General features: G+C 43.5%; 1 protein-coding gene across 5 annotated transcripts in view; it reads left to right on the top strand.

Annotated features, from left to right (window-relative positions):
- RFX4 (regulatory factor X4) overlaps positions 1–18,604 on the top strand; it is a 172,666-nt gene that overhangs the window by 148,885 nt on the left and 5,177 nt on the right. For all 5 annotated transcript variants that reach the window (XM_005206762.5, XM_059886540.1, XM_005206760.5 and 2 more), the window contains 2 exons: positions 11,701–11,863; positions 13,544–13,682. In XM_005206762.5, coding sequence (XP_005206819.1) covers positions 11,701–11,863; positions 13,544–13,682 — 302 coding nt within the window. The remainder of the gene's footprint in view (positions 1–11,700; positions 11,864–13,543; positions 13,683–18,604) is intronic.

Raw genomic sequence — 18,604 nt, forward strand, 5'->3', positions numbered from 1 at the left:
ATGGGAAGCAGGGTTGTCCGTAACTGGCATTAGATGGAGCAGTGGTTTCACTTTGGGTCCACAGCTGGAGAGAGTCCTCCTCTTCAGTGGAAATTTCAATGTGAGCATCACCACATTTATTTACATACGTGTGTGCTCAGTCATGTCCAACTCTTTGCGACCCTTGGGACTGTAGCCCACCAGGTTCCTCTATTCACAGGATTTCCCAGGCAAGAATACTGGAGTGGGTTACCATTTCCTTCTCCAGGGTATCTTCCCCACCCAGGGTTTGAACCGTGTCTCTTGTGTCTCTTGTGCCTCCTTCATTGCAGGCGAACTCTTTACTGCTGAGCCACAGGGGAAGCCCTTATTTATGAAGATGCACCTCAAATCGCATTTCATTTTCTACTTTGAGGACGAAGAATTTGACTCCCTCCCACTTCCCTCCCATTTTTCCCTCCACAGTGGGTTGCTGTAGTTCCTGCTTAGAAGGCTCAGGAAGAAAAGTTGTGCAGAAAAGAACAACTTTATCCGCTGAAAATAAAATGGGATGAGAACTTGAGCATTGTTCAAGCTCTGTTGCTGCTCAGGGGTTCTTTGGAGGCTGGAATTGGGGGTCTCCTTCCTCAGGAAGGAAGGGCAGTGAGAGCACCTAGAAGCCACTTACCTGAATAATCCTGCCCGTGCACACACCTCTCCCCACCCCCCATCCCCTACTGCCTGGCAGACAAGCACGTCAGTCAGCCAGTGATAACATCCATACTTCTAAAATCAACAGGGAAATTATGCAACTGGGATAGCTGTGCATTATGAAGCAGAAACAATTTGAGTGGAATCTTTTGGTCAACCTAGCAACAGATCAAACAAGAAGACTCCAAGGCAGTAAGGGGAAAGAGGAGTGTGAAGGAAAGAGTTCTAGGATCTCATCATCTTTCTCAGCCAGCTCGCAAGTCTGCCGCTGGCTTTCTTTGTACTAATGTGGAGGCCTCGAGGTATGGCAGGTGTGATAGTCAAAGGCACAGGAATATCATAAATGTGTTGAGAGATTTCTGTGCAATGTGTTCAGGCGTCGTAAAAGTAGCTTCTTAGAAATACAAATGTGAAACAGGTTCTCCTCAGATGACTGTAACCTTTGAAGATTTTGGCACATTCCAGCTTTGTTCTCAGATATCTCCAGGGGGCATTAAAAATGTCATCCTGTATAAAACTATCTGTAATATTTTTCTCAAGTACCACTTTTGAAATACTCCATTGCTAAATTGGACTGGACCTTGGCATGCATTGTGGCTCATGGTCTTGGAAGAACCACAAGCATAATTTCCTAACAACATGTATGGTTTTATAGATTCTATAATATAAAGCACGAGTTATCCATGGTATACACCTGAACATTAGGAAATCTATTACAGTAGGCTTAAATTTGGGAATATGTGTATTTTCTGAACAATATTGTACATTGGAAAACAATTATTGGAAATCTTTTAAAATGCATTTGTCATGTTTTTTTAACTCAGCATATGGTTTTCATGCTCAGTTAGTTTTTATTTCTATCTTTAAATGATTGCTTGATTTACATACTATTACTTTCCAAAAAGTGGTTAAAATTTTTAAAAAAAGCAAAACCATTTTGTTTTTAAAAGGACCCAAACCAGGAAGCAAGAAGTAAAGAAGTAGAAAAAATTAAAACAACTCTTGGGTGAAACAGCTTATTAACATCTTAAATGAAATTTTGTGTGATTCAGTGACTCTGTTGGGCTTCCAGCACTCTGAATATCATTGCTCAGATGATGTACATATTATCAAGTTCAGCTCCTTGAGTATTAGAGCCAATCAGGTGTTTGCAGGTCTTCCACAAACCAGCATCTCACTGTTGATGGACACTTCCTCATTTTTTCAGCTGTGAAAAAGAGAACAGTATTATGTCTGCTTGGTGAGCACAAAAAGAACATTAATTCATTGCACATAACCTTTGGGGATCCTTTGATACAAGGAATACAAAGTAGGGTGAGAATGAGCTATGACTCACTAGGAAAACCACGTCCCACCTTTATCTGTATGTAGTGCTCTGTCCATCCCTATATGGATTTCTAAATATGTTTTTTAAAAAGATTTATTTACATATGTATTTCTGGCTGTACTGGGTTTTCATTGCTGTGCCCCGGCTTTCTCTAGTTATGGCAAGCAGGGTCTGCTTCTCCTTGCAGTGCACAGGCTTCTCACTGTGGTGGCTTCTCTTGTTGCAGCTCGTGGACTCTATAGAGCACAGGCTCGGTAGTTACGGCACACAGGCTTAGATGCTCCGTGGCATGTGGACCAGAGATGGTCCTTTGATGGACCTCCTGGACCAGAGATGGAACCTGTGTCCCCTGCACTGGCAGGTGGATTCTCAACCACTAGACCACCAGAGAAGCCCTAAATATGTTTTAAGATGGTATTTATTCATTGTTTTTAAAAGTCAGAGGGAAAAGGAAAGGCATATCAAGCACCTCGAATTGCACATGATGCACGGCCAGTTTTGACTGGGTATGTCAGAGTCTATGGCAATGCCTTGAGAGACTGCGTAAATGGTTCCATTTTAAGATTTCCACAAGGCAGAATCAAGCCCATTTATCCTTTTTTTCCCCCTAATGTTGGTGGCATGCCAGCTCCCTCATGACCCAGCAAGGTTCAGAAACCTTAGCTTACTTTAAGGAAAACTGGCGCTTCTCCGCCTGAGGAGCATGGCAGGTGGTTCCAAACTGAGCAGCCCACTTAACATGACACTGGGCTGCAATTCTTGAATGTCTTTAAAAGCAAAACGTTAAAATCCCACTCTCTCCAGGTCAGGCCACGGAAGAATTCTAAGAGCTCATTTATAATGTCATTTTAAGTATGCCCTCTTTCAGCAATGACAATAAAAGTTAACTATTAAACTCATGTTTTCAACTTCCCATCATGGGTTCCCTACAACACAAAACCAGCAAATTAAATCACTGAGATGCTAGGATGCCTAAAGAAATAGAGGCAAATTCCTCATAAATAGCCCTAACTGTAGAACATCTGGCCTGCCCAGCTGCGTTTTCTCTGCATCCGTTGAGGATGTAACAAAGATAACTGGCCCCTAGTCTTTCCAAATAACAAAAGCTCAGTTATTCTGAGGGAAGCCGAAATGAGTGGGAGCTGGTGGTCACCACAGCCCTGCCACAGAGCCGCCTGACTCACTCACAGAACTCAGAATGGTCCCTGCCAGTGAATTCCTCCTCTTCCATCCCTGTTGCTTCCTTTTCTCTAAAGGAACAGGATTAGGAAATAGAAGCTGGCATTGAAAATAGATTGTTTAATCTGCCCCTGACTTCACACCACCAAGGTCTTGGCTTCATGTTGGGATCTTTAGATATGTTTGTTCATTCATTTGGTCATTCATTCAGCCACAAGTAATTCCATGTCTAATCTGTGCCGTGTCCTAGGGTACAAAAGTGAAGGGAAAAAAAAAAAAAGAACAGGTGCAGTTGCTGTCCTCATGATACTTATATTCTAGTGGGTAAGAGAGTCAATATGGAAGTTAAGCATCAGGTAACTATATAATTTCAAATGGTCATAAATGCTATAGTGGCATCATCTTAATTGGGTGGTCAGAGGGGGCCTCTCTGAAGATGTGACATTTGTCTGAGACCTGAAGTGTCACAAGGGGCTAGCCACATAAAGACTGGGGAGAAGAAAAGATCATTTTAAGTAGTAGAGTACAGCATGTGTACAGGTTTGAGGCAGAAGAGAGCCTGGCATAGTGAGGACTGACTGGTGGGTATAAATGAGGGGGAGGGTACAGGAGAGGAAGCTGCAGAGATGCACAGAGGCCAGGTCATGAACCAACTTCTCTCTCTGGGAGCTGATTCATTTGCTGCCCCTCATCAGTTTTGTCAGTCTCATTTTGGCCACGGAACTATTGGTAACGTGTAATTCAAACAGATGAGCTTTTCAACTTAGAAAATATTCTTCTTAAGCACAACTACCTTTAGGATAGATGATAGCCAGTGGGGGTGGAGTTAGATGTAAAATCTTTCTCTTCTCAGTTTTGAATGTTATGGGAAATGTTTGTTTAGTGTCAAATACTCTCAAGCAATCCTATCCAAATAGAACTTTCTGTGATGATGGGAACTCTTTTTTTTTTTTTTTTTTCTTTAACCTGAGCTGTCCAAAACAGTAGACACCAGTCACTTGGGGCCACTGAGTAACTGAATGCAGTTAGCACAATGAAGGAACTGAATTTTTAATTGTATTTAATTTTAGTGAATTTAAATTTCTACTGGCTACTGTACAGGGCAGGCAGCTCTAGAATCTAGATGTACTTCTAGGAGCTTATTTCTCAGGAGGGTACTAAGAAAGGCTTAGGTTGGCCCAAAACCTGAGCAACATCTGTGATGGTTCATAGAAGCCTTGTGGGGAAAAGGTTCATGTGATTTAGTCCAAGACCTGAAGGAAGGGTATGGCCAGATAGACTAGGAAGCAGTTTAAATGTTCACAAGTCTGTACCGGAGTCACAACTTGTGATCTGTAATGGCCCCGAACATGTGAAACACGTGATAGGAGGCATGTTTCCTGGAGGCTCACTGCTCAGAGTGTGCTCCGTGGACCAGAGCATTGTCATCATTTCAGTTCAGTTGCTCAGTCGTGTCCGACTCTTTGCAATCCCATGGACTGCAGCATATCAGGCTTCCCTATCCATCACCAACTCCCGCAGCTTGCTCAAGCTCATGTCCATCGAGTTGGCGATGCCATTCAACCATCTCATCCTCTGTCATCCCCCCTTCTCCTCCTGCCTTCAATCTTTCCCAGCATCAGGGTCTTTTCCAGTGAGTCAGTTCGTCGCATCAGGTGGCCAAAGTATTGGAGTTTCAGCTTCAGCATCAGTCCTTCCAATGAATATTCAGGACTGATTTCCTCTAGGATGGACTGGTTGGATCTCCTTGCAGTCTGAGGGATCACTTAGAATCTTGTCATCATTTAGCAGCTTGTTATACATGCAGAATTGATGGCTCAACTCCCAGTCTCCCAACCAAATCAGATTTGCATTTTAACAAGATCTCCAAGTGATCCAAATGCACACTCAAGTGTGAGAAGCAATTGTTACTGTTGGGTTCTGATCCCCCTCTGCCACTCACCTGACCAAGTTTTGGGCCTCAACTTTCTCACCTGAAAAAGGTGGTAATACTACTTACTTCAAAAGGTTGTTGTGATGATTCGATGAATCAATATATAAAAAGAAACTAACGTGAGGCCTGGTCTATGTTGGATGATCATTCATTCATTTAACAAATTCATTATTGATTTCCTATTATATTCTAACCATCCTCCCTGTCCCGAGGCACCCTCTTTTTAAAGCAACCCCTTACAAGAAAAAAAGATCACACATATAAAAAACGCAGGGTAGAAGAATGTTTTATTGAGGATGGGAAGGAAGGAAAGTATTCCTCTCCAGTAGTTACAATATTATCACATGGACAACAACTATCATTACAGCATTCTCAAATCCTATAGGATCTTTAGAGGATTCTCAAAGATCAAGGACATTCACCACTATTCTCAGACTTTTAATTAGAGGTGGTGGACCGGGGAGGGGAGAAGAAGAGAAAGATACGGAAATTAGACAAACAGGGAAGGTTCGTTATTGTTTTACCAACAAATAAAAAGCATTAGAGCTGTCTTAGAAATGAGGCACAAACTGTTAACTGCACAGATTTTCTTTTATTAGTTTCCTTGAAGAAGCAGCAGCAGCAATTCTCACTGGAGGTCCCACCGGTAGGAAAGGGAATGCAAGGGGTGTTCTTTTCTGCTCCCTAGGCAGAGAGGGTTTCTCACCCAAGCCAGTAGGTGTTAATCTGCTTAAGCCTGCCTGAGTGCATCTGTTAGCTTGCTGGCACATGGCCATTTAGGGGTTTTGTTTCCCAGACCACAGGAGCCCATTTTTCCAAGAGTTCCACTAGCTTTTTGTTTGATAATGTCTATTTCTAGCAGCATTTACTCCTTCAACAACAAATTCAATGGAACAAAAATTTACTGAACACCTACTATTTGGCAGACCCTCTGTTGGGGATACAGAGATGAATAAGGAGCAGTTGCCGTGCTCCAGAAACTCACACAAAAGTAACTTCTGCATTCTCTCAGGTGATGGCTATTCTCACTGCGTCTTCCTACTGCTTGAGGGTGGGTGGGGGGAGAAAATCCTTTGGCTTCCTTGGTTGCCCCTTTTAAATACCCACTGACCTCACTCTGCTCTCCTGAGGGCCCAGGGGCTTGAAGGGTTAATTACTTGCTTGCTGTGGCTGGTTCATTGTTTGCCCAAACTTCTCACCCCCTCCAATTCCGTTTCTAATTGTGAAATTTGCTTAATATATTTTAATAATGCTTTTCTTTTCACAGAGGCAATATACATTCTTTATAGAAAAATGCAGATAAACCAAAAGAAGATAAAATATTAAAACCGTTCTCAGCAATAACCTGTTTTTAATAAAAAGGGTACTTTAAATTATAAATTATATGATTTTATATGAAGTTCAAAATACAGAGGACAGCAGTCACCCATAATCCAATCATCTGAGACACAGGCATTTTATTTATTTATTTTTCCTTCCAGTCTTCTTGCATTTATTATAAATGACAGCTAGCATATAGCCTGCTAAAGTCATTATCTTTGCAGGGGGAAATATGGTATTGATGTCTAAACAAGAAAGGGGTACTTTTAGCTGTACTGGTGGATAAGGATTTTGTGATTTTGCAGAAAGACATGAGTTTAGAAGTTTACTCATTGTTAGTTAAGTCACTGTTGCTATTCAAACATTTCATCCCTAATGACAGAATGTGACCCAAGAAACTTGTCTTCTTTGGAATCTGAAATGGGAAATAAAGAAATGTTTACTTTAATAAAATCTGATATGAGACTTCCCCGGTGGTCCAGTAGTTAAGACACCATGCTCCCAATGCAGGGGGCCAGATCAGGAAATTAAGATCCTGCCGATGGCATGAAACGGCCAAAAAAAAAAAAAAGTCTTATAGAAGAATACCTGAGTTCATAAGAGTGCTTGAATAACATTAAAAGCCTACCACATGCCAGGCTCTTTGACATATATTATCAGAGTTAATCCTCATAACAGTCACACAAGATAGGTGTATCTATTGCTAATTTACAGATGATGAAATAAAGGCATATAAATTTTAAGAGGCTAGCTCAAGATCTGACAACCAGTGCGTGGCAGAACTAGGACCCAGAGCAAAGAGACATTATGGTAGAATTCCACTTTTAAATGAAAACCTTTTCTTTATCTTCCCAGAAGAATTTCAAGATAAAAATGGTCTGCTGCAGAAAGTACAAGATTGGAGGACCAAAGTTTTCTCTTTTCAGTTCAGTTCAGTTCAGTCGCTCAGTCATGTCCGACTCTTTGCAACCCCATCAACTGCAGCACTCCAGGCCTCCCTGTCCATCACCAATTCCTGGAGTTTACCCAAACTCATGTCCATTGAGTTGGTGATGCTATCCAGCCATCTCATCCTCTGTCGTCCCCTTCTCCTCCTGCCTTCAATCTTTCCCAACATCAGGGTCTTTTAAAATGAGTCAGCTCTTTGCATCAGGTGGCCAACTGGAGTTTCAGCTTTAACATCAGTCCTTCCAATGAATACCCAGGACAGATTTCCCTTAGGATGGATTGGTTGGATCTCCATGCAGTCCAAGGGACCCTTAAGAGTCTTCTCCAACACCACAGCTCAAAAGCATCAATTCTTCTGCGCTCAGCTCTCTTTATAGTCCAACTCCCACATCCATACATGACCACTGGAAAGACCATAGCCTTGACCAGATGGACCTTTGTTGACAAAGTAATGTCTTTGTTTTTTAATATGCTGTCTAGGTTGGTCACAAGTTTCCTTCCAAGGAGTAAGCATCTTTTAATTTCACGGCTGCAATCACCATCTGCAGTGATTTATTTCACCTTAAAAATGACCTCCGTTTAACAAGTTCTTTAGTCTTCCATGTGCCTAAAAGGAGGTGTCTAATCCTATTCCCAGTACCCTTCAAAATCGGTTTAATCATTTCTATTGTATCAACATTCTAACACTTATCAGAAATTAAGTTGATGAATTTATTATCACTATTAGTGATTTCTTAAATTACCCTTTTTTATTCTCACCATCTCATAAAGTTCCTAAGCCTCTTGAAGGTTTTAAATTTTGTCAGGTTCTTTCCCCAATCCCTAGCACTTTCAAGGTATCCAATTAAAAAGCAAATTAAGGGAATTAGTAGTATGTATGGACTAGGTCAACATTAAGGTCACTGTCTAATAATCTTCAAAAAGACCTGGGTAGGTGGAGCCCAATAATCTCCTTACATTTGTTTAAAGCAATTTGTTGGATCCTTAACACCTGTTGAGTTGAGTCTTGAGACGTTATTTGGAGAGCCCATTGGAGCTCCATCGCCTGAGCTTTCTTTGTCCTCTCTCTGTTCTTCAATCTTTTTTTTCTTCTTGTTTTCCCTTTTTCTTCTTTTTTAAAAAAAAATTTTATTTTAATTGAAGGCTAATTACTTTACAATATTGTAGTGGTTTTTGCCATACAGTGACATGAATCAGGCATGGGTATACATGTGTCCCCTATCCTGAACCACCCCCCAACCTCCCTCCCTATCCCATCCCTCAGGGTTGTCCCAGTACACTGGCTTTGAGTGCCCTGTTTCATGTATCGAATTTAGACTGGTGATCTATTTCATATATGGTAATATACATGTTTCAGTGCTATTCTCTCAAATCATCACACCCTCACCTTCTCCCACAGAGTCCAAAAGTCTGTTCTTTATATCTGTGTCTCTTTTGCTGTCTCGCATATAGGGTCATTGTTACCATCTTTCTAAATTCCATATATATGTGTTAATATACTGTATTGGTGTTTTTCTTTCCGACTTACTTTACTCTGTATAATAGGCTCGTTTCATCCACCTCATTAGAACTGATTCCCATGCATTCTTTTTAATAGCTGAGTAATAGTCCATTGTGCTTATGTACCACAACTTTCTTATCCATTCGTCTGCCAGTGGACATCTAGGTTGCTTCCATGTCCTGGCTATTGTAAACAGTGTGGTGATAAACACTGGGTTACACGTGTCTCTTTCAATTCTGGTTTCCTCAGTGTGTATGCCCAGCAGCGGGATTGTGGGTCATATGGCAGTTCTATTTCCAGTTTTTCAAGGTATCTCCACACTGTTCTCCATAGTGGCTGTACCAGTTTGCACTCCCACCAACAGTGTAAGAGGGTTCCCTTTTCTCTGCCCCTTCTCCAGCATTTATTGTTTGTAGACTTATTGATAGCTGGCATGAGATGGTACCTCGTTGTGGTTTTGATTTGTATTTCTCTGATAATGAGTGATGTTGAGCATCTTTTCATGTGTTTGTTAGCCATCTGTTATGTCTTCTTTGGAGAAATGTCTGTTTAGTTCTTTGGCCCATTTTTTGATTGGGTCATTTATTTTTCTGGTATTTAGCTGCATGAGCTGCTTGTATATTTTTTAGATTAATTCTTTGTCAGTTGTTTAGTTTGCTATTACTTTCTCCCATTCTGAAGGCTGTCTTTTCACCTTATAGTCTCCTTTGTAGTACAAAAGCTTTTAAGTTTAATTAGGTCCCATTTGTTTATTCTTGCTTTTATTTCCATTACTCTGGGAGGTGGGTCATACAGGATCCTGCTGTGATTTATGTCAGAGAGTGTTTTCCTCTAGGAGTTTTATAGTTTCTGGCCTTACATTTAGATCTTTAATCCATTTTGAGTTTATTTTTGTGTATGGTGTTAAAAAGTGTTCTAGTTTCATTCTTTTACAGATGGTTGACCAGTTTTCCCAGCACCATTTGTTAAAGAGACTGTCTTTTCTCCATTGTACATTCTTGCCTCCTTTGTCAAAGATAAGGTGTCCATAGGTGCGTGGATTCATCTTTGGGCTTTCTGTTTTGTTCCATTGATCTATATTTCTGACTTTGTGCCAGTACCATACTGTCTTGATGACTGTAGCTTTGTAGTATAGTCTGAAGTCATGCAGGTTGATTCCTCCATTTCCATTCATCTTTCTCAAGATTGCTTTGGCAATTCAAAGTTTTTTGTATTTCCATACAAATTGTGAAATTATTTGCTCTAGTTCTGTGAAAAATACCATTGGTAGCTTGATAGGGATTGCACTGAAGCTATAGATTGCTTTGGGTAGTATACTCATTTTCACTATATTTATTCTTCCAATCCATGAATATGGTATATTTCTCCATCTATTTGTGTCATCTTTGATTTCTTTCATCAGTGTTTTATAGTTTTCTATATATAGGTCTTTTGTTCCTTTAGGTAGATTTATTCCTAAGTATGGTGTCTTCAGGGTTTTCTATGTAGAGGATCATGTCATCTGCAAACAGTGAGAGTTTTACTTCTTCTTTTCCAGTCTGGATTTCTTTTATTTCTTTTTCTTCTCTGATTGCTATAGCTAAAACTTCTAAAACTATGTTGAAAAGTAGTGGTGAGAGTAGGCACCCTTGTCTTGTTCCTGACTTTAGGGTAAATGCTTTCAATTTTTCACCATTGAGGATAATGTTTGCTATGAGTTTATCATATACGGCTTTTATTATGTTGAGGTATGTTCCTTCTATGCCTGCTTTCTGGAAGATTTTTATCATAAATGGACGTTGAATTTTGTCAAAGTCTCTCTCTGCATCTATTGAGATAATCATATGTTTTTTAATCTTTCAATTTGTTAATGTGGAAGAAATAGAAAATCTTAACAGACCCATGACAAGTATGGAAATCAAAACTGTAATAAAAAATCTTCCAACAAACAAAAGCCCAGGACCAGATGGCTTCACAGGTGAATTCTACCAAAAATTTAGAGAAGAGCTAACACCTATTCTACTCAAACTCTTCCAGAAAATTGCAGAGGAAGGTAAACTGCCAAACTCATTCTATGAGACCACCATCATCCTAATACCAAAACCAGACAAAGATGCCATGCAAAAAGACAACTACAGGCCAATATCACTGATGAATATAGAAGCAAAAATTTTCAACAAAATTCTAGCAAACAAAATCCAACAACATATTAAAAAGATCATACATCATGACCAAGTGGGCTTTATCCCAGGGATGCAAGGATTCTCCTTTTTCTTTTAAAATTTTCATTGAAAACCCTTTGGCCACCAGTCTCTGTACTAAGCACTGGTGACCCAGTGGTGGGCAATATAGGCAAGGCCCCTACCCTCATGTAGCTGACAGTCTGGTGGGGAGGGGGTTCAGACATTAATTCAATCACACTCATGAATGGCTGTAAGGTTATAAATTGTGGTAGGCACAATCATGCTGTATGGGACCTGACTTAATGGGATCTGGGGTTAGGAGACAGCTTCTTCATATTGAAATAGGAAGAATGAGTGAGTACTTAGGGAAGACTGAGGGTTCCAGGCAATGGAAATGGCTATGCAAAGGCATGTGTAAAGGCCTTGTGGTGCTGAGAACTGTGGTACTCCGGAAAAATGAAAAAAAGCTATGGTGGCTGGATCAGAGGTACAAAAACAGGGAGTGAGGGATGCTTCTGGTAAGGTCAGCAAGAACCAAGACACAGGATGTGTAAAGATTCTGGCTTTCAGCTAGAGAGCAGTGGGAAACCACTAGCATGCTAGAGAAGAACTGGGGGAGTGAGAACTGCTGGTGATGATGCATCTTCGCTTATCTTTGCAGGAGCAATGCAGTCGTACACGTGGTCTCTAACGTACACGGTGACAACAGCAGCAGGGTCCCCGGCTGAAAACTCTCAACAGCTGCCCTGTATGCGGAGCACACACGTGCCTTCCTCTTCGGTCACACACAGGATACCAGTTTATCCCCACAGAGAGGAGCACGGGTAGGTGGCTTTCCTGGGATGTTGTTTTACTTTTGCTTTGAAAGGGCAGGGTTTACTCAGCAGTGGTTTCCGCAGAGGACAAGAAGGACTTGCCCTTTGTTGAGGTCTGCCCACACCTTGTACGACTAGCTTATGCAGTCCCCTCAACAACCAGATGAGGTGGGCAGGTGACCCACTTGACAGATGAAGAAACTAAAGCTGGACTAAGTTCACTTCCTCAGGCCACACGGCTGCAAAGGGTGGGGCTGATTGAGACTCTGTCTGCCTCCTTTAGGAAAGAAAATGGAAAAGTCCCTTTCACCAGCTCCCCTGGGTGGCTACTTTATAGGCGTATAACATACAACTTCATGGTGGGTCCAAGTCTCAATCAGCAGGGGGCTTCCCCACCCAAGGCTGGGGGTCCCTGGAGGACAGGGCTTACTCATGGGGTTCAACTCCAAGTGGGTTCCAGTGGTGATTTGGACCCTGAATAAATAAATCATTTGTTTTGCCCATATTTTCCCCCAAATCTGTAGTGGTGTTACTGTGATGAATAAGTTACAAGTCCCCTTAAAAGGGTAACCTGAATCATAGCAGCTTTTTGCCATTTTGCATTGTCTTTATGAAAAGACCTTCCTCCTCCAGTGTCTACTGTGCCCTGATCTGAGAAACAGTGATGATGTTATAAAGGGCCCTCCTTCTCAAGAAGGTGAGACTTGGCTCTGAGGGCACAGTGAGCCTCACAAACCAGGTTCCAACAAACCAGCTGTGGGGGACACAGGAGGGGAGGGAGGAGGACCACTCAGGTCCCTTCCATGCAGTAACTGAGGCCTGACTGTGGGCATACTTGGAGTTAATTCCAAAGGCTCAGGTCCCCCTGCCAGTCAGTGAAACAGCCATTATTTTCTCAGGGATCCCCTGAGAGTATTTCCCCCACACATTCAAAATCGACTTAGAATTGTTTCAGAGAGCTTTCAATTCTGCAGAAATGGCAGCACAGACACTCATGTGGTCATACACCAGCATCTTTGATGTAAAGATGTTATTAAGAATAGTGGTAACAGTGTTCTATGTTTCCAAAGCAGTATCCTATGTTTACAAGGTGTCTTCACATATACGACTCTCAGAGTAGCCAGGTGCAGCATTTTTTACAGATGTGAGAAACAAGGATGCAGGTAGCCCAAGGCCCCACAGCTGGGAGCTGGTGGAGCCAGGCTTAGAACCAGAGGCTGACGCCTGGTTGGCCATGGTGTTTTCCTCAGGAGAGAGCTCAGAGAAACACACTGCATCCTTCCCCAAGATGGAGAAGCAGAGGCCTGAGCAAAACAAAAACATAAGTCCCAAAGTAATTTCTTCTTTTTTTTCCTATTTGACTTCAGGCTATAATGTGGGGCTTTTTACCACAACAGGAGACAAGGTCTCCATCACTAATGATGTTTTGCTCAGGGCTGGTTTTCATTCCCTGCGCACTCACTGGGTGGTGAGGGAGGTATGCTAAGGCGAGAAGAAGACCCACCTGGGAGTTTGACACTATCACAACAAAGCCACAGAATGGAGATGGTAGGAAACAAGGAGAAAAAGAAAAATGAAAAACAAAAAGAAAGAAATGAAGGAGTAGATGAGGTTGATTTTTAAAGGTGTCAAACTGCTTTGTTCTCCCTGCCATTACTCACAATATTCCATGCGCCTCCTGCGTTTTAGATACACGGGAAGCTATAACTACGGGAGCTATGGCAACCAGCATCCTCCCCCGATGCAGAGCCAGTACCCAGCTCTCCCGCACGACACAGCCATCTCAGGACCGCTCCACTACTCCCCATACCACAGGAGCTCTGCGCAGGTGAGTCGGTGGTCCTGCTTGCCTGCCCAGGCCTTGGTGAGCTTGGTGCCAGGTCTAGTCAACACAATAAGCACCTTCTGCATACTGTGTGTGCAGCCTCTGTGCCTCCAAGGGAAGGCTGGTCTTTTCCTCAGTGCCACTTCGTCCCTCCCGTGGCTGCCCACAGTGGGTGCTCAGTCAGCGTCATCCCAACTTGCTTTCACGTACGTGGGTACCGACCATGTGCCTCTAGTTCTGTCCTCCCTTTGACCTTTCTCCTGGGAGCCAGTCAGCAGTGAGGTCTGTTACCCTTTTTTCGGGCAGCCACCTTCAGACTGGATCTTTTGTCTCCTCTCCCATTGCCCCTTCCTGGTGCAGTCAGACCTTTATCAAGTGCTGTCAGGATGCTCATCTCAGCATCAGCCTAAATGGTCTCTCAGTTTCACATCTGTTCCTTTTCTGTCCAGCAGCCCAACCACAGACTCTTAGTAGAAGAGTCTTCTTGAAATGGACCCCTAACACATCATTCTCGGGCCTTTGGCTCTTCACTGTCTCACAAGCCACACTGATCCTCTGTGGCCTTGGTGAACGGGGATGGTGGTTTCCGCTGTTACACCAGTGTTAGGCGCTCTCCATGCCTCAGACGCTTTGCTGTCTACTGGCCCCAAACACAAGTGTTACCAGTTCCATCCAGTTCCGCATCCTTGGTGTCTCTGGACCCTCACTGTCCTTGCCTCAGATCAGGTCTTTATCTAACTTAGACGGTGACCAAAGCCCTCCCATCTGTCTCTGTGTCGGTAACTCGTCCCATCCTTGGTCCGTCCTCAGTACTGCAGCTGAGAGAACCTTTTGGGTAAAACAAAACAAAACAAAAACCTGGCCACAACACTCTTCCTCTTTTGCATATCATCGCTGTGAGGGTCAAGTTCAATTCCTTAGCACGTCTCTCAAGACTCATGACCATCTGGGCTCTGCCTGCCTTTCTGGCCTACCAGCCACACCCAACCTTTGTCCCTCCATGCCAGTTCATGTGCAGCTCCCTTGGGTCTTTGCAGATGCTGTTGCCTCAGGCTGGGATTCTCTTCCTCCACCTCTTCTGCTTATTGTTCAGGACAAGCATCCCATTTGCTGACACTGTCCTTGTCCTTCTTCCAGAACCATATTAGGTGCCACTCCTCTGTACTCAAATGGTGCATTGGGCTTTCCACTATTGGTATACTTCTCATCACTGACTTTCCTGATACCTGCAAGAGACCCCAAAACTTCTTGAAGGCAGAAATTAAGTCTAGGATCCTCAGGTCACTACACTCATCAAAAAGAAAAGCTAACTGTTACTGAACACTGTCCTGTGCCAAGCACCTTCTACATCCCCATGGTAACCCTTGCAGAAAGGAAGTGAGGGTAACTTGGTCGAGGACTTAACCCCAGGCAGCGTAACTCTAGCTGTACAGGCTCCTGAGCCCTAGCCTCTGTCATTTAGAGAGAGCACTTGCTGCTTAATTTAACAGAGGAGTACACAGGAGGTGGGTCAGCAGAGACAACTGTTGTGTGAGGCAAGCAGAGAGGGAGCCACGGTAGGTCTGGGAGACATGATGAGAGTTCAGCCTAGGAAAATGCTTCTGCAGCACTGATGAGACCAGGAAGTAGAGAGGGGACTGGGAGAGCAGGGAGGCTGCCAGGGAAGCACGAACAGGAGTCTTAGAACAGAGGTGGCAGGATGTGAGCTAAGTGGAGGCTGCAATTACATCAGCTGTCAGCACAGACTTGCCTCCGAGGGAGGGCGCTGAGCAGAGTGTAGCCACAATAGATGGGCACTTGGGGCAAACAGGCGTCTGTTTTGATTTCTATCCGCAGTCCCAGGGGAGCCCTGGGACAATCCCCAGACAAGCCAAGAAGTTGATTCCTCTAAACCATCACCTGGGGCATTATTATAGGTCTCCATCTGCGTCACACGGAGACACCCGCTCCCTAGGTCCTGCTTCTCTTGGGACCAGGGTCTGTGCTCCCCACGCTGACCCCCTAAATGACTAAGAGCTGCCGCCATAGACTGGGTCACACTTTCACAGTATAAGCAGCCCATCCATCCATCCATTTATTCATTCCCCCATGACCGTCAAGTACCTACTATGTGGTAAGCACTGCCCTAGCCTGTGAGAATACAGGGAGAAGGAGATGGAGGCAAGCCTGCTTTGAGAGAGCTTCCACTCCAGTAGGAGACCCTGGCGAGACCAAGCTGAGATCCCAAGCCACAGCTCCCAACCCCCTCATCTCTCCTCATGAAACTTCTGGAGCTGGTTTTTCTGAGTATCAAATTTTTAAAGCCTTTTGCCATAAAAAGAAGCCACGGGCTCCTAAATGCCCACGCAGCCCTCAGTGGTCCAAGACAGGCCATAGCATCCACTGTGGAAACCACAATGGTCCCCAGCTGGAGCACCATCATCTAATCACTCATCCTAATTGGAGAGCTGGGGACTAAACGAACGCCCATAGAGGAGCTGCTGAACCCAGACTGGGTGTGGGAGGCCACAGGGTCCTGTAGCCCCTTCACCACCATGCTCTGTGACTCTTCGGTCCTTTCACAACCTCTGACCCCCACCACATACTCACACCCTGCAGTTTATGGTTAATGCCTCCGTCTCCACTTGTAAAGTGGGGTGGGAAGACGTTTAGTTACACCACATCTCTGCCCAGGTTGATGGATGAGGTCAGGGTTTCTCCTGGGGAAGGTACTATCTAGTACTTTCTAAATCCCTCCTTTTTTTTTTTCCACTCACATTGATGTACTGTTGAGGCACTTTGAAATACATAGGCTCACTCAAATCTCAGAGCAACCTCCCAAAGAAGGCATTTTCCCCACTTTTTAAAGATGAGGAAAACCTCAGAAGGTAATCTGCCCCAGGTCATGCATCCAGTAAGTGACCAAGCAGATTCAAAGGCAAATTCTCCAAATCTCAACCCCAAGCCCGTGGCACTGAACACTACAGGGTGTGTGTTTTGGAGGGCAGGAGGGAAATTCAAAAGGTTACTGCAGCTATTTTCAATAAGCTTCAGGTTCCCAAAGAGAAAAAACACACACCAAGATACTGTATTTCTTCCCTTTCCTGGTTCTGTGGTTTAAGGTTGACCACAAAGGAAAATCTACTGTAGGGCTAATTAGTTTTAGCTTCCCAGAGCAGAGGTCAAGCCATTCCAATCCTGAATACCAAATATCACACTTCATTATAGCAGACTCAGTGGGGAAAAGATTAGTCTGAAGTAAAGAAAAATCATAATGATAAAATATGGTTAAAGAATGCAATTGGTCATTAACACAAGACACTATTTTCTGCAAATAAATGCCTACTATGTTAGTCTTAAAGAACTAATACAACATCTTTGTGAAATCCAGTTATTGCAGACACCCCAGCATTTATATACTCAAAATAATGTGAAGTCATTTGTTTTTTGAACTATGGTACCGTGTGCCCTTGTTTCTACTATTCATTTGTACAAGACATGTTTTCTTCATGAGTACTACAGAGGTAAACCTCCACACTCCTGCTTGAATGCTCATAATTCCTCAATTAGCAAGTCCAGATGGATGAGGCTGCACAGGGAAAGGTCTGAATTATTCCAGAAAAACACCCTTCTATGCTGCACTTGTCCCACATCAAAGTAAGTGAACAAGGAACAGTATCAGCAGCCCCTTCCCAGGCGCCCCATCCTCACGCCCAACCAGAAAGAAAACAAACGTGGAACCTCTACCTGTCAGCAGCCGTGAATGTGAACTGGGCTCTTGAGCTCAAAAGCCGTTAGACCAACCATAAGCAAACTGGCTAGAAAGTCACTTATAGTGAACCAGAAAGTTGTTGCTCATTTCTCAGCTGTATGGCCAAGACCCAGTCTTACCAGCTGGTCACACAGCTCTCACAGTGTCTCCAGTGCCTTGATCTCAGAGGCACAGTGATTGCTACAAAGTTTGCTTAGCATGCTCCACTTTGGGGTAGCATCCTGGGCCAAAGGTGAGTGAAAAGAGAAAAAACAGATTTTCTCTGACTGTAGAGCCAGGCTTCCTGAGTTCAAATCTCAGCTCGGCCTCTGATTAACTTGGTGCCTCAATCTCCTCATCTGAAAAATGGGGATAATTCTAGTACTTATTTCATAGGGTTGTTGCAAGGGTTGAGTGATAAAGGTTAGGACAGGGGCTGGCTCATAGTTAACACTATCTGTGTATATTACTATGATTATTCTTTGTAACCACAGTTATTATTATTTTTTGTAATTGTAGAATTAATATCTATCTCCCTCACTATACTAGCCCTGTGAAGGCGAAGGGGTCTAGGTCCTTCCCCTTCTGACCATTATATTCCCAGGACCCAAAACAGACCTGGCTCTTGGTTGGACCTCAGTATACAAGGGTCAGTGAATAACGGGATGAATGGATCCTTACTCTGGCAGTAAGTTTTGTGTGACCGCAAGATCATTTATCCCTCTCTTGACCTCAGTTCCCTCAACTGTAAAATGAGAGGTGGGATCAGATAGTCAATCACTTAGGGCTCTTCCTATCATTAGTGGACCACGAACCTATGACTTGAGGAAGAATAATATTCATAATTGCAACTATGTTTTGAAAACTTATTGTGTGGAAGCTCTGGGGCTTCTCAGGTGGCACTAGTGGTGAAGAACGCACCTGCCAATGCAGGTGACATGCAATATGGGCTCGATCCCTGGGTAGGGAAGATCCCCTGGAGGAGGGCATGGCAACCCACTCCAGTATTCTTGCCTGGAGAATCCCATGGACAGAGGAGTCTAGTGGGCTACAGTCCATGGGGTCGCAAAGAGTCGGACACGACTGAAGTGACTTAGCACGCACGGACACACTGTGTGGAAGCTCTAAGTATTTCACATGTACTAATTCAGTTAATCTTGACCCAAAAAGCTCTGCAGATGTGGACCGTCTGGCA

Source organism: Bos taurus, chromosome 5, assembly GCF_002263795.3.
Source record: "Bos taurus isolate L1 Dominette 01449 registration number 42190680 breed Hereford chromosome 5, ARS-UCD2.0, whole genome shotgun sequence".
NCBI lineage: Eukaryota > Metazoa > Chordata > Mammalia > Artiodactyla > Bovidae > Bos > Bos taurus.